Genomic DNA, 24,930 nt, shown 5'->3' with positions numbered 1-24,930 from the left:
AGCGCTACGATGCCGAATCCACGGTCCTTGAGCACATCGGCGAGTATGCGTGTGCTCCCGATGAAGTTGAGAGGTTTGCAGTTCCACGAACCGAGTTTCCAATCGCTAGTCCTTTTTCGTCGCAGTGGTCTTCGCCGATGGTTCCGGTCCGTACTCTCTTGTTGATTGTTCGTTGCTTATGATTTTTTAAAGGCTGGCTTGCAGGGCCTGACACCAAACCCCCTAAATTTCCGGAGGACCATTCCTCCTTATTTCCGGTGGACCATGATGCACAGTTTCACTTAGAGTCCCTCGCTGGCACTCGGACGATGATCAGCCGCCCCTAATGCTACGTTTAGACAAGGCAAGTGAATTGAGCAAGTCGCTTGAATCGCACGCGAATGGAACGTGTAAACATCTTAATTCAATTCACTTGAACGAAAAGAAAGTTGAACATGTTCAACTTTTGGCAAGTCAATTGAATTCAACTGAGTTGTTCAACTCACTTGCCCTGTCAAAACGTAGCATAACATGGAGAACAGACGCTGTTGTGAGCCGATCCTGACATGGAGAACAGACGCTCAATAATACCCATATTTGGGTGAACTGAAGTAAGCGTGTACGTAATTTGTTGACGCTCCCTTTTCTCCGGGTGCACTTATCGAATGTTTATGTTTTTTTAACGAAACTTTGACAACGCCGGTCGTTCGGTTACGTTGATAAAGCAGATTATAGGTCTTCTTTATCAGCCACGTTGGAACGGATGACAGAAAGGAGAAAAATCGGAAAACCAGTCAATCCGAAATTTTTGCCTGTTGTGTTTAGTGCTGAAAAAAGTTTAAATTTGCGTGATTTTCGTGATATTTACTCAACTTTTCCCATTGAAGGTAAAGCTATTGGGAAGTAGAAAATAATCATGATACAAGTTACCACGCAAATGCCGGATAATAGTGTATTTTCGGATCGATTTTTAGGCATCTATGTATTTAGGTTTGCACCGTCGGCCAAGTCAGCAATTTTTTTATGTGTTGATCTGATCGGTTACTGCTTTTAGTAACTCTTGGCCGAACATAGATTTTAGTATTGAAAACTGTGCTTTCTGAGTGATCTTCTCCGGGAAAACTACTAGGAACAGCTATTTAATTTGTGAAAAGTTAAATTCTAAATGTTTAGCAAGCAGTGACGGCAGAAGTTTATTGACCGAAAAAAAATTTTGGAGAGAAAAACAATAAGAAGATGATATGAGTCTTATCGCTTACTTGCAACAAAGTCGGGCTGAAACGCTGCCTGCCTGACTGGCTAGAAGTCAAAACTAGTGATTACTGATTCCAATTTCGTGTTTGGAGTTTAAACAGACTTGCGTCGTTACTTCCAACATTTTAGCGGAATAGCATACTGAGTCTTATTCTCTGTCGTTTACAGAATCCAAAATGAAGGTAAAGGAACTTCAAAAAACGGTGAACGTAGCATGGTCGCCGGTTCAGCAAACCCCCATCATGTTGGCTGCCGGTACGGCGGCACAACAGTTGGACTCTTCCTTCAGTACTTCGGCTGCATTGGAATTGTACTCGATCAACCTCTCGGACCCAAGCTACGATATGGAACTGGTTGGAAGCCAAGCCAGTTCTCATCGATTCCACAAGGTGCTATGGAGTCCTTTCGATTACGGTACCAATCATCCCAATGGTTTGATTGTCGGCGGCTGCGAAAGTGGCATCATTCAGGTGTACAGCGCAGCCAGTTTGCTATCGGGGGAAAACGGGCTTGTTGCCCAACAGGATAAACATAGTGGCGCTGTTCGCAGCTTAGATTACAATCCATTCCAGCACAACTTGCTGGCGTCCGGTGCGTCTGAATCGGAAATATTCATTTGGGATCTCAACAATACCACGGTCCCGATGAGCCCAGGTCAGAAGATGCAACCATCCGAAGATATTCAAGATCTGGCTTGGAATCGTCAGGTTCAGCATATACTGGCTTCGGTGTTTTCATCGCGATGCGTTATTTGGGATTTGCGTAAAAATGAGCCCATCATCAAACTGAACGACACGCAGACAAGAGTTCGCTGGCGAGCTGTTCAGTGGCACCCGGAGGTTGCGACCCAGCTTTGGATGGCAAGCGAAGAGGACCAGGCACCGTCGATTCAGCTGTGGGATCTGCGCTATGCCACCGCTCCGGCTAAGAGCTTCCAAATTCATCAACGCGGGGTGCTTGGTCTCACCTGGTGCCCGAAGGACTTTGATTTGGTGGCATCCTGTGGCAAAGATAACAAAATCTACTGCTGGAATCAAAACTCCGAGGACACGGTAAGGTGGCGAATTATTTTTTTTCGGTTTTCGGATGTTATTTACGTTTACTTTTTTTTCAGAATGGTGAAATTCTTTCCGAGCTAGCCACGACTAATCAGTGGAATTTTGATGTTTCGTGGTGCCCTCGTAATCCGGCGTTAATAGCCGGATCCAGTTTCGACGGCAACGTCACGGTTTATTCGATCTTTGGCGGCGTCCACCAGCAGGTTCAAACCAGTAACAAAATCGCCGATTCGTTCCCAGGGATGGAACACATTGGTCACGAGCCAACTCCTCAGTTGGCCACACAAACTCAACCATCGTGTAATGATTTGAAACGCGCGCCCAAATGGCTGAAGCGACCCGCTGGTGCTTGCTTTGGTGTACGTAGATTTTTACTGCCCAGCTAGAAGAACATTGGATACTGATGAAGATTTTACCGTTTCAGTTTGGTGGCAAATTGGTTACCTTTAATGGAAACAACCGATCGGTGACGGTAAATCAGGTGATTACCGATCCGGAACTGGTTGAACGATCAAATCGACTCGAAAACGTGTTGGCTGAGGGAACGTTTGTCGATTACTGTCGGCAGAAGGCAGATCAAACGAACGATCAGCATTCCCGTTTTCTGTGGTACTTCCTGAAGGCAAACTTTGAAGATGACCCACATGCTGAAATGCTTAATTTGTTGGGTGAGTATGAAACAAAACATATTTTGATTATATTTTGATAACAATTCATTATTTAAGGTTACCATTCTGAGGACATGGTGAACAAATTCAAGAAATATTCGGACAGCGGAAAGGAAGCGGTTCCGTCAGCAGAGCAAGCAAACTCTGTAGATGGCCTAACTGATCAAATGGCAGGACTTAGTCGAGTGAGTAATGCATTAAATTTTACCCACTTTTTAGATTAAATATGTTGCGTTCTCTTTAAATACGATTGATTTCCAATTGGCTGCAAGTTATATAGAAGATTTGCGATCTTTTGGTAACAAGTTAATTGTTTGTCGATTAAACCGAACTATTTCATCAGTACCATAGCTGCTTATGTAGTTGATAAATTTTTTATATTTTTTATGTGTTTGTTCGATGCATAAGTTTATCGATTTTCTGATCCAAATTATTACATGTGTTTGATTTCTCCATTATTTTGTACGACTTTTCACCGTATTTTGCTAGAGCAGAAATTTGCATCATGTGGCGTTTTCCATATTTTATGCTAGAATAATTCCACCGAGACGGATCCGAGCACCGACGATAGTACTGATCTCTCGGTAAGACGAGCCACATTCAAACCCATAGTGAAACATATGTCTATCATTGAATTCCCGTAGATACTGCAGTCGAATGAATAGAATTGTCATTCATTTAGGCATTTCAGCCAACCAGCTTTCCCTTGTACTTACCACAATATTCTAAAAAAGCCATGAGTGTTCGTTTCGTTTGTTTTTCTGACTCGTTCTAATCAACTGCTTCTCATTCGACTAGACAATGGATAACAATGCTGTTTTTGATGCTATTGCTGCCGGAAACAAACTGTTGAACGAGCACCAACATTCATCGGGCGCAGGGCCAAAAAGCGACGAAAGTGACAAGAAGTCATACGCTCCGTATCGGATTCACACTGGTCAGGACAGCGAAGGTTTGATTTGCGAGGCTCTATTGACCGGAAATTTGGAGGCTGCCGTTGAACTGTGTATGAACGCCGGAAAAACCACAGAGGCGCTGATCTTGGCAATGACCGGTAAGAGTCTGGAATGATTTTTTTTTCGAACCATAGAAGTCGAGTTAAGTACGAGACACTGAAGACGGCCTTACTGTTGAGGTCGAAATACGTATCTGTCAAGATACAATTAAGTGGTGGAATTCAATGGGATTGTATTAACTCGTCTTATGACAAGCATAGAATTTGTTTGCAATGTGATTGGACTACTTTTTCGTTTTTCTCGTTTTAGGTGGCTCAGAACTCTTGGCACGAGTTCAGTTACGCTATTTGAAGAATAGCGAAAGTTATCTTGCTAATATCATCTCGGCGCTGGTTACGGAAGACTGGAGCGGTGTCGTTACGCAATGCACTATTGATTCTTGGAAAGAGGCATTGGTGGCTGCGCTGACTCATTGCAGAAATCAACTACCCTTGCTCTGCGAGAGGCTCGGTGAACGTTTACAGATTGAAGCGGGGAATGACACCGAGCTTGCTCGGAATGCGATACTGTGTTATATTTGTGCGGGAAGTACTGAACGACTGGTAGAAGCTTGGAATCTGCAAAAATCGAACAATCCGTTGACTGATTTTGTCAACGGTGATGCGGATAAGAATAACAACAGCAATAGAGATTTGCAGGAACTAGTGGAGGTAGCAATGCTTCTGCAGAAAGCTTTAGAAAAGCAAGGCAGATCATCCAATGTGTCTGGAAAACTGGCCGATCTGCTCTCTCAGTATGCTGGATTGTTAGCTGCACAAGGTTCATTAAATTCTGCCTTGACATATGTCGGAAATTCCGATGATCCGGGCATGGAAGATTTGAGGGATCGCTTGTATTACGCTCTCGGACACAAAAGCAATGTACCGGTTCAACAAAATAATTATTATTCCTCGGGACAGCGAGGCTCTGTGAACAATCAACATCCGCCAGCTTTTAATCCCATGTTTCCAACAATTGGTCAAGCTGCTAAAATAAAAAATTGGCAGTCATCCAACGCTACTCCGCTTCCAGCCCCAGCACCAGTTTCGCAGCCGATGGGTCAACCTTCGTGGAACACAAGCCCGTTCCAAGCAGGACTACCACCGCAACAACAGCCTATGGTCTCTGCATTTGCTCCTCCAACTGTAGCTCCCCCAGTAGCTACCAAACCACCACTGGGCCCTCCCATCGCTTCAGATCCACCACGTCCATCATCCGTTAATTCTCAATCGGGTTCTAACCCATTAACTCGATCCAAATATGTACTCGATCCGTCTGTTACTTCTGGTCCATCATACGGCCAAACACCTGCCAACATGTATAACCCGAATGCCTACCAAGCATCCCCGGCGTCCCAGTTCAATCAGTTCAACACACAACCGATTAATCAACAACCTCCGGCTTCCCTCTACAATCCACCGCAGCCAGCGCAGCACACGAACAATTTCAAACCTTTCACCCCGGCCCCACTGGCACAACCGGGGGTTTCTCCGTACATTCCCGGGGTTCAGCCATTGGACGTATCGGCGCCACCCACGGCAGCGGTTCCTCCTCCGCCCATGGGCAACATTCAGAAAAATCCCACACCTCCGCCCGGCTGGAACGACCCGCCCGCCTTGAAGAGTAATTCCCGCTCACAGGTAAGTGCGGCATTACCAGCTCATACACAATTCTGAAACTCATCTTTCCTATTACTTTCATTCGTCTCTCTATTCTCTCTATTTTGTCGTGTACCTCTCTCTATATATGTGAACTACTTTTTGTTTCGTTGATTTCTGTACTGTGACATCGTTGCGACTCAATATATAGTTTAGTGAGCAATGTGAAATGTCGGCGGTCCATGCCGGTACTCGTCGTTGGCGAAAAATCATTGATTCACACGATCAGTCAAATCGATCCTCGCCGCAGGTTAGAACTGTTGTTTGACTTGTTTCGTTTACTTTCCTAGCTTTAATTTTCAAGACTTTTTCTACTTTTTTCTATCAACAATGTTTTAGTTCTAATGGAGTGATTACTTCGTTGCTTTTTGTCGTTTAATATTATAAGTGGCCACATATTTCAATCCAGCCCTGATGCCGCTATTCGCATGCAACTCCCATTTTTGTTTATTTCAGTGTTCAAAAGGATATATTATGCGGATATATTTAATATGATAGATAATTGACTAACAACATCATAAAATAGATTAGCAACTCAGTGTCGTAGTGGTCTCATTAATGTTGTCCAATGAGCAGGCTGAAGTAGCCCGAAGTTTCTCCAATCCTGCTCGGTCTTCTTTGTCAACAAATGGAAACGAGTGGGGTATAAAAAACTTCGAGCTACAACAAGCTGCTCATTAGACAGCACTATCAACTTCAACAGAAGCTGAACATCTCTCTCGCATATTCAAAGCGAAATAAAGGGACAGAAATGAGAGAAACATGCACTTTTGCTTTCAAGTCATGCTTATTAATCAGTAAATTTTGTTTCCCAACCACCAGGCTAGCTAGTGAAATAAAGGCAGAATTAAATTTCCTGACAAAGAAGCCTATCTGTTTTGTGCTAACAATATAAACCATTTTTGTTTAAATTAAATTCATATTAGGCCGGAACAAATATTGATTCACTATGATTAACCTTCCAATATGACCCGAATCGGACTTTCAAATTTTTATAACTTTTTAACGCAATAATGTGAAGATCTTAAACTTCTTGACTTTTCCTAGTTTGTGGAAAACTGTGTTCCTGAACTTTGTACGACGTTCCTGAAGAACTAAAAAAACTCACACTTACGGTGTTCGGGTCATATTGACCTGGATTTGACTTAGCAATATCTCAGGTATTTCTCAGCCAAATTCACATGTTTATATACCCAAAATAATCGATAGCTCATAAATTTTCCGAAACTGACCTCAGATTGTTTTTAAAACAATATCGGCTACATCTAGAGGAACTGTTCCGTTTTCGCAAAACAGAGAAATACATCACCAATCTTGTCGCTTCTTTTTGCTAACATGCGTGCTCACTGCTGAAAAAAATCACAAACATAAATAACAAATCAAATACCTTTTCATTACTTTGTTTTTGATGGGATGGAAATGGGAGCTATGGGATGAAGTGCCGAACCGTTCCCCTACTTTTCCCCCTATTACCTCTTAGAGGAAGGATCGTCAATTGGGCACTTTTTTAGGGCGAAAATTGGAAACGAATATCGCGCATGAACGATTTTACTGCTGTTTTTTCTCAAAATTGTACCCAATACTATTTCAGAGATGACGAATCATGAATGCTGACAATTTTTCTACAGATGTTCTAGGTTCTTCAAACCATTGTGGATTTCAGAGCCTTGGTCTACCAGGTCAACATACGAAACCAATAGCAACCCATGGTGCCCATTTTCATTTCATTTATTTAGTTAACATCTAAACAGATAACACTGAATCAACAATTTGACGCCACAATGCACGGTTCGAGGCCGCATCTCTCCATCCTCGGATACGCCCCACGCTCGCCAAGTCGTTCTGCACCTGGTCTGCCCATCTCGCTCGCTGCGCTCCACGCCGTCTCGTACCTGCCGGATCGGAAGCCATTATCTTTGCAGGGTTGCTGTCCGACATTCTTGCAACATGTCCTCCCATCGTACCCTTCCGGCTTTAGCTACCTTCTGGATACTGGGTTCGCCGTAGAGTTGGGCGGGCTCATGGTTCATTCTTCGCCGCCACACACCGTCTTCTTGCACACCGCCAAAGATGGTCCTAAGCAACCGTCTCTCGAATACTCCGAGTGCTTGCAAGTCCTCCTCGAGCATTGTCCATGTTTCATGTCCGTAGAGGACAACCGGTCTTATAAGCGTCTTGTACATGACACATTTGGTGCGGTGGCGAATCTTTTTCGACCGGTTTCTTCTGGAGCCCGTAGTAGGCCCGACTTCCACAGATGATGCGCCTTCGTATTTCACGACTAACGTTGTTGTCAGCCGTTAGCAAGGATCCGAGGTAGACGAATTCCTCGACCACCTCGAAGGTATCCCCGTCTATCGTAACACTGCTTCCCAGGCGGGCCCTGTCGCGCTCGGTTCCACCCACAAGCATGTACTTTGTCTTTGACGCATTCATCACCAGTCCAACTTTTGTTGCTTCACGTTTCAGGCGGGTGTACAGTTCTGCCACCTTTGCAAATGTTCGGCCGACAATGTTCATGTCATCCGCGAAGCAAATAAATTGACTGGATCTGTTGAAAATCGTACCCCGGCTGGTACACCCGGCTCTCCGCATGACACCTTCTAGCGCAATGTTGAACAACAGGCACGAAAGTCCATCACCTTGTCTTAGTAGCCGGCGCGATTCGAACAAACTGGAGTGTTCGCCCCAAAATCTTCACACAGTTTTGCACACCATCCACCGTTGCTTTGATCAGTCTGGTAAGCTTCCCAGGGAAGCTGTTCTCGTCCATAATTTTCCATAGCTCTACGCGGTCTATACTGTCGTATGTCACCTTGAAATCAACGAACACATGGTGCGTTGCGACCCGGTATTCACGGCATTTTTGAAGGATTTGCCGTACAGTAAAGATCTGGTCCGTTGTAGAGCGGCCGTCAACGAAGCCGGCTTGATAACTTCCCACGAACTCGTTCACTAATGGTGACAGACGACGGAAGATGATCTGGGATATCACTTTGTAGGCGGCATTAACCCTAGCAGCACACATGTTTCACATAGGTGACTGCAACTGATATGTGACCAGATTAAGTCACTGTCAAGTTGCTACAACCATTTTAGTCTAACTTGTGTTGCTCGGGAAGGATGGTGATCGCTCGAAAGTTCTCACACTCCAGTTTGTCGCCTTTCTTGTAGATGGGGCATATAACCCCTTCCTTCCACTCCTCCGGTAGCTGTTCGGTTTCCCAGATTCTGACTATCAGTTTGTGCAGGCAAGTGGCCAGCTTTTCCGGGCCCATCTTGATGAGCTCAGCTCCGATACCATCCTTACCAGCTGCTTTATTGGTCTTTAGCTGTTGAATGGCATCCTTAACTTCCCTCAAGGTGAGGGCTGGTTGGCTTTCATCGTCCGCTGAACTGACGTAGTCATCTCCTCCGCTGCCTTGACTTTCACTGCCTGTACTCTCAGCGCCATTCAGATGTTCCTCGTAGTGCTGCTTCCACCTTTCGATCACCACACGTTCGTCCGTCAAGATACTCCCATCCTTATCCCGGCACATTTCGGCTCGCGGCACGAAGCCTTTGCGGGATGCGTTGAGCTTCTGATAGAACTTGCGTGTATCTTGAGAACGGCACAGTTGTTCCATCTCCTCGCACTCCGCTTCTTCCAGGCGGCGTTTCTTCTCCTGAAAAAGGCAGGTCTGCTGTCTCCGCTTCCGTCTATAACGTTCCACGTTCTGCCGGGTACCTTGCTGCAGCGCGACCGCCCGCGCTGCGTCCTTCTCCTCCAGAATCTGTTTGCACTCTTCGTCGAACCAATCGTTCCGTCGACTTCGACCCATATACCCGACGTTGTTCTCCGCTGCGTCGTTAATGGCTGCTTTGACTGTATTCCAGCAGTCCTCAAGAGGGGCCCCATCGAGCTCACCCTCTTCCGGCAACGCTGCCTTGAGATGCTGCGCGTATGTAGTGGCGACATCAGGTTGCTTCAGTCGCTCTAGGTCGTACCGCGGCGGTCGTCGGTACCGAACATTGTTGATGACGGATAGTTTTGGGTGCAGTTTAACCATCACCAGATAGTGGTCAGAGTCGATGTTAGCGCCACGATATATCCTGGCATCGATAATGACGGAGAAGTGCCTTCCATCAATCAGAACGTGGTCGATTTGTGATTCTGTCTGCAGTGGTGATCTCCAGGTGTACCGATACGGGAGGCTGTGTTGGAAGTAGGTGCTGCGAATGGCCATATTCTTGGAGGCGGCGAAATCAATTAGTCGTAGGCCGTTTTCGTTCGTCAGCCGGTGAGCGCTGAACTTTCCAATAGTCGGTCTAATCTCCTCCTCTTGGCCAACCTGAGCGTTCAAATCTCCTATGATGATGTTGACGTCGTGGCTTGGGTAGCTGTCGTACTCACGTTCCAGCTGTGCGTAGAATGCGTCCTTATCATCATCAGTGCTTCCGGAGTGTGGGCTATGGACGTTGATTATGCTGAAGTTGAAGAACCGGCCTTTGATCCTCAACCTGCACATTCTTTCATTGATCGGCCACCACCCGATCACGCGCCTTTGCATATCGCCCATCACTATGAAAGCTGTTCCCAGCTCGTGTGTGTTGCCGCAGCTCTGGTAGATGTTATGATTACCTCTAAACGTTCGCACCATTGATCCCTTCCAACAAACCTCCTGCAGCGCTACGATGCCGAATCCACGGTCCTTGATCACATCGGCGAGTATGCGTGTGCTCCCGATGAAGTTGAGAGATTTGCAGTTCCACGAACCGAGTTTCCAATCGCTAGTCCCTTTTCGTCGCAGTGGTCTTCGCCGATGGTTCCGGTCCGTACTCTCTTGTTGATTGTTCGTTGCTTATGATTTTTAAAGGCTGGCTTGCAGGGCCTGACACCAAACCCCCTAAATTTCCGGAGGACCATTCCTCCTTATTTCCGGTGGACCATGGTGCACAGTTTCACTTAGAGTCCCTCGCTGGCACTCGGACGATGATCAGCCGCCCCTAACATGGAGAACAGACGCTGTTGTGAGCCGATCCTGACATGGAGAACAGACGCTTAATAAGATTTGCACCTCCGGAGAGGAGCAAACCCCCTCTTCCCTGTCAGCATACGACCATAGTTCCCACCGGGGTTGGTTACCCGATCTTCCCTAAGGTCCAGCACAGCGGGGAGGTAGGGATAGGAGTTGCTGGGTAAGAGGCTAAGGACCGCGAGATGGGGTCTATTTTATTCCTTCAGGTACGCGAAGTACCAATGGTACGCTTTACCCAGCATTTGCCGTGCCATGGTGCCCATACAGCCCCTAGATTTGTCCAATCCGGATGTTCTAAGTTCTCCAAACCATTCTGGAGCAAATGCGTCCAACAAGTCTACATGGCTCAATACAAAACCAATAGCAACCCATTTGTGGGTTTCGTGAATGTGCGGTTAGCGACGTCAATCGTATAGACTAGACAAAAATGGCGCTAACGATCGCTTGATAACTCCTGCAGAGAAGGTCGTTAAAATAGGTCGTCACTTCGTCAGCTCACACAATTTTGGGCAGATCATCGTCTGTCCACACGAAGCAGCCGTTAACGAGCATGCTAATAACATCCATTTGATTCCCAATGACTTTTCGGAGAAGTTGGAGATCTCAGCTGGCGAATTGACGGCCTATAATCCTATATCAAATCAACGAAGAACATGAAGGCCCCATGCTTCGACAGCATCCTGTGTATACGTCGTTAATGTAGAGCCAACAACATTGTATTGATACCTGTTTAAAAACTGTATTTCCCAAGACAACTTATTGATTAAATACACTATAGTTTCTGTGCAGTTGACGGTAGAAAGAACACGCGTTTTTCTTTCGCTACCGAATCGGAATATCGTCTATACTAAAGACACTGTATACAAAGACGCGAAATCTGATCCCTGAGCAAATAATTCGACAGGCAACCCTGAATGCGCAACACTGCTCATATTGCACAAAGTTTTCAAATTGGTGTAAGTGATTTTCCTAATTTCGAAAAAATGATTAGTAACGCTTATACCCACGCAAATGAGATAGCAAATACAATAAAAACAAGTTGAGAGTCATTTTCTACCATTTGTAGGGGTTTATTAGGCTACATTTATCCAAAAATATTACAACAATAATTTAAACATGTTTATTTGCGGAAGTTAAATTAGCCCTTACCAAATGTTCTGCGTGATTTTTTGGAATGACAGGTCTTCTGCTCGATTGGAATAGCACTGACAGTAAATTTGGAATTCCAATTGGAACATTTCCCGTCTTTGTTTATAGTGTCTTTAGTCTATACAGTCCACTTGCCTTGTTGGACATAATGTGTGGTCCTTCTAGGCCGGATGTTGTGATTACATCTCGCAGTGACCAATTGACGTAATGTTTGACGCGAAAATCGCGATCCTTTTTGGAAAAGATTATTCCAGAGCATTCGACTGACGCAACAGCCGAATGTAGTGGGGCTCGGCCTCGTCGGCGCGGCTCGTAGCACTCGCTCGTATTAGTGTGTGTGTATGGCGAAAGATGTATAGAACGCCTTCAAAATTGGAGAACAAGAATAGGGGAGTGAATAGCTCAATACTCAGCATTGGTGAACAAATCAGTGAACAACAACAAAAGGAAAAACCAAAAATGATGGAAGAAAAACTTAAAGTGCTTATTCATCAGAGAGGAGCGGTGAAGGGCAAGTTGACACGCATTAAACATGCACTCGAAGACAATGATGAAGAACCGAACCCTAACCTGAGCAATGTGCATTTTTTGCAACAAAACCTAAAAACAGTTGAACTACGCTATAGTGAATATAATGAACTGCAAAATGCCATTTATGCCCTCGCCCTCTCTGATGAACGGAGAAGTGAACAAGAACAGCGATTCATTGATTTTGAGTCGCTATATAACGATTTGAGCATCCGACTTGCGATGTTCTTGGATGAAGTTCGTCGACCGGAGCAAACACCAGTTGTTACTGCTATGCTGCCAACACCATATTCCTCCACACCCATGCCAACAGTGTCCCAAAGTGTCCCACGACTCATAAGTTCCGTCAAACGTTGGAAGTGGTGCTTTCAACTGAGGGAAGCCTCAGTTGAAAGCACCACTTCCAACGTTTGACGGAACTTATGAGTCGTGGTTTTCGTTTAAGTGCATGTTTCAAACGATTATGGCACGGTACGATAACGAATAGTCCGCAATTAAATTGTACCATCTGCGCAATTCCCTCATCGGCAAAGTAGCCGGCATAATTGACCAAGACATTATTAAGAATAATGATTATGCAGCGGCGTGGGCGATTCTGACTGAGCGGTTCGAGGATAAACGCCTGATAAACACGTGTGTGAAAAACGTTGAAGCGTTGAAGAAACTAGGTCTGCCAATGTCCGGTTTAGGGGAACGCATGGTATTGAATCTCCTGTCGTCTAAAATGGACAATGACACACGAAAGGCATGGGAAGGGGAACAGAAGTCCGGTATTCTTCTGGATTACCTCGGAACCATAGAGTTCCTGAAGAAGCAGTGCCGGATCCTGGAGAAAATGGAAGCCAACTCTAAAACAGTGGACAATATGAAGCCGATTCGACCGGCAGTGAAATCGAGAACTCTAGCTATGACAAGTGAACAGAAGTGTACCATGTGTGACTACAAACACGAACTGTATAAGTGCGAACAATTCAAAAAGAACGGTGTAATGAAAAATACAACCATCTCCGAAAGTTTGGATTGTGTTTTAACTGTATGCAGAAAGGGCATCGTACGACCGATTGCTCTTCTTCGAACTCTTGCCGGAAATGCAGTAAGAGGCACCATACCTTGCTGCACCCAGAAGAGAAGAAGCATGATGAAACGCAGGTGAAAACGACCCCGGATGATTCGAGTTCCCATTTGACAGACGAGCGTAGAGCTCGTTCTGAGCTGCCATCTGCTGGCACGCCCGAAACCGACCGTAGTGAACAGAATGTCACAATGTGCACAACGGTGGTTACTCTGAAGAAACAGACCCTTCTCTCGACGGCCGTGGTACTAGTTAACGGTCGAAGCAGCGTGCCATTTCTGCGTCGAACCCTAATCGATTCGTGTTCGCAGAATAATTTCGTCACCGAAAGGTTAGTTATGGATCCTGTACACCTCCGGTGGTGCAAAAGGCCGACTTGAAAGATCTCCATCCTGAGCGATGCCCGGCTATCGCTTTAACCTGTTGCAGGTTAGATTTCGGTCGACTTCTTTTATTTCTTTATTGAGGCTTCGCCGCCATGAGCCTCTGGGTCTGCCTCTGCTGCGATGTCCCGCTGGGTTCCAGTCTAATGCTTGCTTACAGATTTCGTTTCCGCCCCTACGTAGAGTGTGGCCGACCAAGCCCCACTTCCGATCCCGAATTTCTGTTGCTATCGGCCTCTGGTGACAACGACGATGGAGCTCGTTGTTTGAGATCCAGTTGTGAGGCCACCAGGCCCGAATTATATACCGCAGGCATCTGTTAATGAACACTTGCAGCCGTTGAGTGTTCTCCACTGATACACACCATGTTTCGCTAGCGTATAACAGCACAGATTTCACGTTAGAGTTGAAAATTCGTATTTTGGTGCGTTCACTTATCTGCCTGTTTTTCCAGATATTTCTTAAACTCGCAAAGGCAGCCCTTGATTTCTTGATCCGTGCGCCTATGTCGATCTTGGTACCGCCGTCTGACGCCATTTGGCTACCAAGATATTGGAAGCTTTCAACATTCTCCACTGGTTGCCCGGCTACTGTGAAACTGGAAGGAGTCACCGTGTTTACATCCAACGATTTGGTTTTGTTGACGTTGATGACTAAACCCGCCGAGGAGGAGCGATCGGCAAGGTCGTTGAGCTTACTCTGCATATCAGAGCGCCGTTGCGCGAGTAGTGCAACGTCATCCGCCAATTAGAAGTCGTTTAGGTGCTCCATGGTTATAGGCTGCCATAACAGCCCGCGGTTTGGTTCACGATCACCGAAAGGTTCGCCAATTTATTGGCATTGAAGAAGCACGCTACGGATTATCAAGTTAGCAGCTTGAATGGTGGATCCACTAGAATCCGTCATGTTCTACGAACTACGATCAAGTCTCGCCAATCGGAGTATTCGGCGGAGCTTGAATTTCTAATCGCACCGAAGATCACCGAAGAGCTTCCGTCGAAATCGTTCGACATTAAGAGTCGTCTTCGATGGGTCAGCGCCAACATCCATAGGCGTTTCGATAAACGATGTGTTGCAAGTTGGACCTACCATGCAAAATGATCTGGAATCTATTCTATTGAATTTCCGAGTCTTTCGGTATGTCTTCACTGTAGATGTTCTAAAAATGTTCCGACAGGTTTCGGTCCATGCTAGCGATACTCCATATCAACGTATACCGTCAAACGGGGTGACTTGCAACACTTCACAGCTTTCTCTCTTCATAACTCAGAAATAAAAGGATTTATTCATTCTATTAGTATATAATACATTTAATGCTTGCTCATACTCGAGATTAGACGTATAAACAGATATGCAAAGATATTCAAAATATGAAAATAGTATCAAAACGATGGGTTTTGCAAGTCACCCCGCAGATGGGGTGACTTGCAACACTTTTTCAAATTCAATCATAACATGATCTAGAACAACTTAATCATTGTAATCTTTGATCCTGTGTTATTCTTCGGCGCTGGGGCATTAGTTGAGGATGCCGGCCCCTTATTTCGTTTTTTTTTCAACGATGATAGTTGGTACAAATTGGGCCTTCTTTGTGCGTTTTGCTGGTGTTGATGTGGAAACCAGTGAAGTTTGCTTTGTTAAATGTTCCACTGTAACAACCTGCCCAGGTTCAGCTTGGATTCGTCTTTTTCGGACCTTTCCTACTTCCTGTGATTTTCCAAAACGCGCCTCCTTTAGAACGTTGATAAAAGCGTTCGACCACGAATTTTCAGCTCCATTGTCGTTTTTGGCACCTGGCAGTTTCTTTATCACTTCTTGTGGATTAAAAGGGAATATTACGGTTGTACGGAATCCGGCCCGCAAACTTGCTGTAGCACTATCAAGTTTATCAATGGTCTTCTTGAGAAGACCCGGGAACAAGTGTTTCGGAACTGTACCAGCGAATTTTGCCTTATATTCCAAAAGAACGTTCCTCCATTTGATTTTCAACGGGCGAAAGAATGCCACATCGAGTGGTTGGCAAAGATGTGTGTTGTTTGGTGGAAGAAACACGAATCTTATATTGTATTCTTTGCACGTTTGCAATACTCGGATGGACAAGATTATCTTCGATAAGAACTTTCGAAGATTGACATTCTTTATCATCGTGTCTTTTAAAATGTGTTAGTGCTACCTTGTAAAACCACTTTTCAAACATATCACTGTCGAACCAACCGCTCTTAGAGCACCCGAACACCGTATGTTGAGGTCCTCCCGCGGTCCAGGTATCATACAAAAATCGACTTTTATAAACCACAAATGGAGGCAGCAATACACCCGATGCCGTTCCAGCAAACATCACGGAAGTGGTTTTTGTGGAATCGAGGATTCGTTCCGCGTGCTTTGCACCTCGTCGCACAATAACTTTTGTGCGCCCCGGATCATCTGTAAGGTTGGTTTCATCATAGTTGATGATTAATTTCGGCTCCACTTGCTTGATTGTTTCATCAAGGTTTTCAAAATAGGCGGTTACCGTTTCTTTGGAAACAGCTGCACGGCAATGTTTGATATTTTCCGACAATCGGTTCGATAGCTCTTTATGTCGGTCCAAGAAAGATCTGCACCAGTCATTCCCTGGAGAATTGTTCTTAAAACGGTTCTCCTTTCTATTTTCGTCATCCAGAAATTTCTTCACGATTAATTTGAGATCATTTGTTTGAAAAGGCATTCTCCATTCCGCTGCAAGCAACAAACCATCCACCAGTGTTTGCTCTTCTTGAGGACTCAAAACCGTTTGACCACCGTAAGCCCTAGTTTCGCTGTTTTCTGTCTTGAGATAGCGTGAAATTGTCGATGAGCACAATTCGTAACGCCGAGCCGCTTCTCGGATAGACATGTCGTTCTTTTTAACTTCCACTGCTGCTTTAATCAAAGTTTCCTTTGAGAAATTTGCATACATGCGACTTCCGGCAGGCTTCCTATAATTACGCGGCATGGTCCCGGACGCAAAAGTTATTCTGTAAACAGAAAACCAATGGAAGCAAACGTTTAAAAACTGAACTAACAGTTTTTGAAAAAAAAGTATTGTGTATCAGCTGTTGCAAGTCACCCGCATGGAGGCAAATTTCAGAAAAGTTGAAATATCGAAAATTTTTTTTTATTATTTTGTATTTTTTTTTGCGGAATCACATACCTAATATGGTGCTGTATTCGGACAGAGAATCGATTTTGGTGTGTTTGTCAGAAATCGCTTTCAATAGATAACGAACAATGTTAAAAGAAAAGCAAAAACTGTTCCGAATCATAACAAGCCATGATAACAAATTTATCAAACTTGTATACAAGTGCAAAAAAACATAATCGGATAGGCAGCCCCCACAGAGAAGTGAGGATTTTTGCTTTGTTTTCGCTAATTTTGTGTTAAAGACCGCACAGCTGTGTAGAACAAGTTGAAAGGCATCATTAGAACAAGTGTTCCCCGCGTGGGGGGGGGGGGGTTGTGATAGGGTAATGGGGTAATAGGCCTCCGAATCATTGCTTCATTATGACAGCTTGCGAAAAAAGTCTCTCATGGTATGCTACATATCGCTGTAAAACCCAAAAAATCATCATTCAAATCTGGTTGACTTATACTAGGGAGTGTTACCTTTCATATTACGTCGTTTAATGGTGAAAAATGCGTACCAAATTGTTGGAATGTTTGAACATTGTTGGAATGCACTTTTTAAAATCTATTGATTTCAATGTGTGTTCCCGACTATACGGGGCAATATGAGCCACCATTTGGGGCAGTATTGGTAATATGGAAGAATATGATATTCCTACAACAGTTTAGAGTGTTTGACATCGTAGCAACCTACTGGTGTGAGGCAATCATACCATTCCATCGTAGCAATCTTGGCTCTTTGACATTTGTATTTTTCTTATCATTCTCAAACTAAACTCTGAATAAACCACACGTTATTTTAACCGAGCTCTGCGTTCATTCATAGAAGTATTCCATACCAAATAAAATTGATAATCCGCACATCAGCGGACTGAACCGATTTGCCACTCTTCGTTGTTTGAACAGCCACATTTTAATTGATCAATGGTCCTTTTTTCTGTTTCGATCGCAGTAATGCGGTGTAGTAATTTTTACGAACTAAATCTTACGTAGGGGGAATGACGGCTTTGGCAGGTTTTGTTCTATTATTGTCAGGGGGGTTTTTATGACTGATTATGCTCAAATTTGGCCTAAACATTCTTTGCATATCAAAGAATATTGTGGCCAAATTTCATAAAATTCGGTCGACAAAAACCCCCCTGCCAATAATAGAACAAAACCTGCCAAAGCCGTCTTTTCCCCTAGATGATTATATTATGTATTGTATTTGGCAACTGAAATTTGAATTGGTTCGCATACCTGATATCTTGCTCTGTACAGGTATGCCAATATCGCCCCATAGAGACTAGTTTTGGAAAAAAAGTTAAAATAAAAGTACAAACATGTGTGCACAATAATCAATTATAATATATCTTTTGATTATGATGCATTTTTGACCTGTATTTTAATCAGTTTTGTGTCAAAAACTTATTTATAAACTTCAAATTTTATAAAAATTTTGCGTCTATGCTGTGAAACATTTTCAAGTGGATTTTCATGTTCGAATTGAATTTTAATGCGGTTTTCACGTTGAGGCATACGTGGAGCATTCTCCTGCAGATTTTTTTTCTAATACGAGCCAAAATCTTGATTACCAATTTCTGGTATAACCCGTCCCGCTTTTATTTTTCTTCAATAATATTCTTTCTTTGCGTGCAACATAAACAACCCTGTCGTTGTGTTCCGTGCTTGAGGAACACTGATCACCGCAAACTTTTTTGGATTCATTTTCTTCCTTCCTTTTTGAACGCCGTCGCTTGTGTGTAACCTCAGTGTAGTCGGCAGATGAGCTCGATGTGTGTTCGTCTATGTCAGTCCATTCGTCTTCCTTCTCTTGTCGTCGTTCTTCAACAATATAGATTCGTTCGGCGGCGATAATGTTTGTAGTTCATTGTTCACGGGAGGAAAATCGGCTTGTGTAAACAACTCGTCGGATGGCTTGGTTGATGATGGAGCTGCTGATGGAGTATTCTCCTAAAGATAATATAACTTTTACTTGATAAAACTTGTCAATAAGCTCAAAATGAGGGTGGCTCATATTGCCCCGTATGTTCATATTGCCCCTACTGCCCCTCTGTATACAGAGATGATAGTTGAGAGACTTTTTTCTTCTCTTTTGAATTTAATCCCAGATATAAGAAATCCCTGATAGAAGAAGTAAAACACAAATCATGTCAACATTTTCTAAACATTGATAAATAATAATTACCCCAAGCACACAGCCCGAAATACTAAACTGTAGCTACTCTTTAATACTCCAATCAACTCAAAACGCCTCCATAGAGCCCAGATATGAAACCAATTGATCACTATTGAAAAGTGCTGGACGACAAAATTCGTAAAAGTCGCATTACCAAAAACAACGAATTTAAATTAGCATTGAAAGAAGCATGGGAGAAAATCCCGTCCCCCGTCACGGCTAATTTGGTCAGTTCCATGTCACAAAGACTACAAGCTATCACAAATACACCGGGGAATCCAACTAAATATTGAATTCCTTTCTACAACTCTTGTTTTCATTTGAAAAGTGCGCCAAACTTGAGTAGACGAATACTTTTTAAGCCCATATTTAATGAATTGTTATGTTTTGTTACACTTGTTTTTGTTATTATTTTGTTTTTCTATTCGATTTTCAATAATGGAGATGAATTGATTAATCTGCTACAGAATGTAATCGATAGATTTATTTTTTTGAGCTTACTAGATTCTTTCTTTGACATTTTCTAGAAAACACACAGCTAGACGAATACTTTTTAACCATCATCGAAAACTAGGCTGACCAGATCATTTCGGTGAAAATACGGGACAAACGCGGACATGTCAAAAAACCTTGTGATAAAATTAAAGAGTTGTAGAAATTTCAAAATTTATAGGCTTAATTTTCATTTTCAGTGTAAGAAATTATAGAGTGAATCATTCACCACAATACACACACACAGACATCACCTCAATACGTCGAGCTGAGTCAATCGGTATATAACACTATGGGTCTCCAGGACTCCTATAAAAAGTTCGTTTTTGGAGCGAACACATTACACACAACATACATTACGTATAGTTTGTATACGAGAAAAGCAAAAAGAAAGTGGAATTTTTGAATTTTATTTTATTCTACTATTTTTAAGGATTTTATTCTTCATCAAAATCAAAAACTTTTCCAATTCTGAACAATTGAAAATAACAAGCAATAGTCAAAGTATCCTGACTATGGCCGGTTTTGCACATTATAAGGCCAAGAAAAAATATTTTCAAGAGAAAATTTCAAACGACAAATGCGAAAAGAGCGTTTTTTTCGTGATTGGGGCGTTATTGTGTCCATTGAGTTGAAATTTTGTGGTATGATTGGGGGGATTATTGATTTCACTGCAAGGATCCAATATGGTTGGCACATGAGAATAAATGTCAAATCTAATCGATTCAGCAGTCCTTTTTAATCGAAATTGATTTCAATGACGCTAAAAGTAGCATCACACCTGAGGAATCCAATGATTGAAAAATATGTGGTAAAGCAGATTTGGAAAAAAATGAATTACCTACTTCGTACGATTCAAAAAGAATAATCGAAAATGAACTTAATATGAAAATTAACATGTCTGTGTCTGCGCTTTATTTTATTTACGTTCAGGCGTGATCTGATTTTCAGGAAATACTTGCCTACTAAGTTACTAATTTCGTTCAATCCACTGATGAAATTGGCCAATTTTTACACCTGTTGTCATTAACAGTTAAAAACTGTTAAAAGAAAAGTCGATCAATGGAAAATACAAAATGGCATAGACAGCATTCTTTAAAAAGCAACATTAATGACATAACATCTTACATTTTTGATGGGTTTCGTCCACCTTCTTAGTTGAGAGATGAGCCAGCCGAGGGCTGCAAATCTCTCTAACGAAGACACAAGAAAAACACTTTCTATATATTTGATTTTATATTCCTACCAAAAATATTGAATTTCTTTAAATAATATTTTGGAGCTCTTTAGAAGAATCATTGAAAAAACGGGACAAATTGAGGATTTTTTAGATTACGACGGGACAGCACAAGAAGGACTAAAAAACGGGACTGTCCCGTTAAATACGGTACGTATGTATGGTCAGTCTATCGAAAACAGACTAACTTCCTAAATGCACGGTAGGCGATTTTAAATTGTCTAGCGTACTGGTTTCGTGGGATCAAACCCCACCGAAGGGAGCGGTTACCCTCCAATACCTTTTCCGATCTAAATCTATCACATGTTGTGCATATGCATAATCGAGTTTCAGACATAGTAAGTAATTTCCACTCCGGGTGGCTTAATACTTGGCTTACTGATCTGTGCAGTTTTTTTTTGTATTTTTACTCAACTCACTCATGGGCGTGGATCCATTTTTGTCCCATCTAGCAAAGTTTCTGCAGCGCCACGACGTCAAAATTGCAGAAATTCGTTGTAAATGTTGATGCTGCAAATTTCGAAGTCGAAGTCCAATAAAATATTTCGAAATTGAAGCAAAATGGAATGATAAAACAATCTCATAACATTTTTTGTTGTCCTATCAACTTGCTAAGCCTTTTTCTAGTTCATGAAAAAAAAAATAACACTTTAGCACGCGCGCTGTTGTATTGTGTACAACAAGGACAATCCTGCATACAGGACTCAGGACCGCACGCGTTCTAAAAGGTTAAAGTAATTCATGGATCATTCTTCCTATTTTTTTCTGAATGAAAAATATGTTGTTTTGTTTGTTCGTTTAGTTTATTCGTATAAAAGTTAAGATTTTTATGCACTGATACAGTCATATTCATTATTTCGTACGTTATTCATTATTTTTTCCAGGCTAAACCTGAGGCTACTCAAGTGGCACCTATCACGGCCCCGTTACCGGGTGGTTTTCCGACCAATCCACAAAATGGCTATCCGGATCCAAACAGCAATTATATGACGGGTCAGTACTTACCTGCTGCTACCACTCCAGGAATGCCACCTCAACAACCAACCATTTTCAATCCTGCAATGGCTGGAGCTCAACCACACCAGCACACAACGACCGGAACCCTTAATTATCAAAACTTCCAACAAAACTTGCCATATCAGCAACAACAGCTGCAGCAGCAGCAACTACAACAACCCGGAGCCAATTTCAATGCCAACTTCCGACAGCAACCTACTCCCCAACCACCGGCCCCAGCAGTACCAGAGCCACCAAAACAGAAACCTCCCCTCCCAGAAGAGTATATCTACCTACAGACAGTATTCGAAGAATTGAAAAAAAGTTGCATTGAAGCAGCTGGCAACCCGGTAAGCTGTTTTAGTGTACGCCGATTGTAAAAATATTAATATTTTTGTTTTTCTATCTTTTAGCAAACTAAGCGAAAGCTTGAGGATGTCTCGAAGAGATTAGAATCTTTATACGATATGCTCCGCGAACACAGGGTAAGTTTTCTTTACGCTAAAATGAGCTCATATGAAAATTAATTCACTCTTCTCTCGTACAGTTATCCCAAAATACGTTAACTTCCCTCAGTCAGTTGGTGCAGTTGGTCCAATCTGGCGATTATGCCAACGGCATTGGTCTGCACACGCAGTTGGTGTCCGGGCCCGATTTTGCTCAGATTGCCAACTTCATGCCGGGTATCAAGGTTCTGCTGCAGTCAGCGATGCAGTTGCAGGTTTATCTCCGGTAAGCACAGACGACTTGCGACAGGATTTAATGCTATAAGTCTTTGGTACTGCGTGTAGTTCTATGAATACGGACAGAGTTTAATTAGGTATCGAATCGAAATACAGAATGTAATGATGGTAATCGAACTATTGACGTTTATGAATAAGATAAAGAGGGAAAAAGATAGGCATTTTACGTAGCAAGTGTTTCTTGCGATTGCTTAACCGTTACGTTATTAATCAATTTATTTTAGATTATTGTTTTGTATGATCGTTGATGAATGTGTGACGAATAGAATCGCCAATAATGTATTCCTGATATTTCGTATAATTAAATATATTCATCCATATGCCTTATTTTTAGTTAAAGAGTATTTAAAGAATATTTCTGAATGTATCGAAAAATAAATCAGACAATGAAGCATTGACATACTAAAATTGTTTATACTGTATCCCTGTTTTCTAATCTTTACAGGAGTTGATATTTGTTAGAGGTAATATCACGTGCTGTTTAAAAATTGGTAAGTACATTTTTTGATATTCATTAATGCTTATCATTTTGTGTAAATTTATGTTTGTCTTATATAAATTGGAAGACAATTTTATCTTTATCATAACTATGAATCCTAACATTGTTTCGGACCTGTTGGCTATAGATTCCATCGAACCTTCACGTGTCGTTTGAAATATCGTCATTTTTGAGATAGGCATTGTTCAGTCACCGACAATGGTGGAAACTCGTAGAAAACCTCAATTTTTTTCGTTCGTTTCGCGAAACTCGTTTTTTTATTTAAAACATATTAAATGAACTGATTCCAAAGCAGTGTTGGTAAAATCTCAAATCTCATCGGCGATTCAAATCATGCGTGAGTCAAATTCCACCAGAATCATGGCCCAAAGAATCGCTCATGATTCGAAGCGCGATTTGCATCATTGCATGATTTTTAAGTGTTCTTCATTGTTCATTCATTTATTTAGTTTACATCTAAACAGATAACACTGAATCAACAATTTGACGCCACAATACACGGTTCGAGGCCGCATCTCTCCATCCTCGAATGCGCCATACGCTCGCCAAGTCGTTTTGTACCTGGTCTGCCCACCCGTCTCGTACCTGCCGGATCGGAAGCGAACACCATCCTTGCAGGGTTGCTGTCCGGCATTCTTGCAACATACCCTGCCCATCGTACCCTTCCCGCTTTAGCTACCTTCTGGATACTATGTTCACCGTAGAGCTGGGCAAGCTCGTGGTTAATTTTTTGCCGCCACACACCGTCTTCCTGCACACCGCCAAAGATGGTCCTAAGCACCCGTCTCTCGAATACTCCGAATGCTTACAAGTCCTCCTCGAGCATTGTCCATGTTTCATGTCCGTAGAGGAAAACCGGTCTTATTAGCGTCTTGTTCATGACACATTTGGTGCGGTGGCGAATCTTTTTTGACCGCAGTTTCTTCTGGAGCCCGTAGTAGGCCTGAATTCCATAGATGATGCGTCTTCGTATTTCACGACTTACATTGTTATCAGCCGTTAGCAAGGATCCAAGGTAGACGAATTCCTCGACCACCTCGAAGGTATCCCCGTCTTTTGTTACACTGCTTCCCAGGCGGGCCCTGTCGCAGTCGGTTCCGCCCACAAGCATGTATTTTGTCTGTGACGCATTCACCACCAGTCCAACTTTTGTTGCTTTATTTTTCAGGCGGGTGTACAGTTATGCCACCTTGGCAAATGTTCGGCCGACATTGTCCATGTCATCCGCGAAGCAAATAAATTTACTGGATCTGTTAAAAATCGTACCCCGGCTGTTACACCCGGGTCTCCGCATGACACCTTCTAGCGCAATGTTGAACAACAGGCACCTTGTCTTAGTCCCCGGCGCGATTCGAACGAACTGGAGTGTTCGCCCGAAATCTTCACACAGTTTTGCACACCATATTACAATATTATATTCGTCTGCTCTTGCCGCCTGGCAAAGCCATAAATAAATGCTTAATCACTTAAATGCCTTAGGTGCATTCGCACCTTTGTAAATCAAAATCAATGCGAAAGTTCGAAACTCAATTACCCAAAAGTTGCTTATATAATCGGAAGTAGTGTTCATATGATTTGTCTATATTGCTTCGTCTTATGCCTATCGTACCTGCCTATCTCAACTCTCTATTCTTCGACATACTTATTCGGTGGGGGCCCGTTCTGTTGAAACTGCATCGCTTCATCATGCCTCATGCCTCATGAATCACAGCATGTTATTTTCATCATATTTTTTGGATAATGTAGTGGATTGATTGATGAAGCTGATCACTTCCGTGTTTGAGGAGCGCGACCGGGATCTTGTCCTTCCCAGCACCTTTACTATTTTTCATCTTTCACACCTTCATTTCCACCGTTAAACAAATCTTCGAAGTGCT

At 43.0% G+C, this 24,930-nt stretch overlaps 1 protein-coding gene across 2 annotated transcripts; it reads left to right on the top strand.

Annotated features, from left to right (window-relative positions):
- The first annotated feature begins 725 nt into the window (after positions 1-725).
- On the top strand, positions 726-22,966 carry LOC134220946 (protein transport protein Sec31A). Of its 2 annotated transcripts, XM_062700102.1 has the most exons (11): positions 726-866; positions 1,402-2,285; positions 2,348-2,650; positions 2,716-2,959; positions 3,017-3,144; positions 3,758-4,013; positions 4,225-5,594; positions 5,764-5,862; positions 21,700-22,161; positions 22,225-22,296; positions 22,359-22,966. In XM_062700102.1, exons 1-11 carry the CDS (start codon positions 743-745, stop codon positions 22,545-22,547), a joined length of 4,131 nt encoding a protein of 1,376 aa, XP_062556086.1. In that variant the 5' UTR covers positions 726-742; the 3' UTR covers positions 22,548-22,966. The 2 variants fall into 2 exon arrangements, with proteins under 2 accessions (XP_062556086.1, XP_062556087.1); XM_062700103.1 differs by lacking the exon at positions 5,764-5,862.
- The last annotated feature ends 1,964 nt before the right edge of the window (positions 22,967-24,930 follow it).

Source organism: Armigeres subalbatus, chromosome 3, assembly GCF_024139115.2.
Source record: "Armigeres subalbatus isolate Guangzhou_Male chromosome 3, GZ_Asu_2, whole genome shotgun sequence".
Lineage (NCBI taxonomy): Eukaryota > Metazoa > Arthropoda > Insecta > Diptera > Culicidae > Armigeres > Armigeres subalbatus.
The sequence above is the reverse complement of the archived record's forward strand: the minus strand, read 5'-3'. Positions and strand labels throughout refer to the sequence as shown.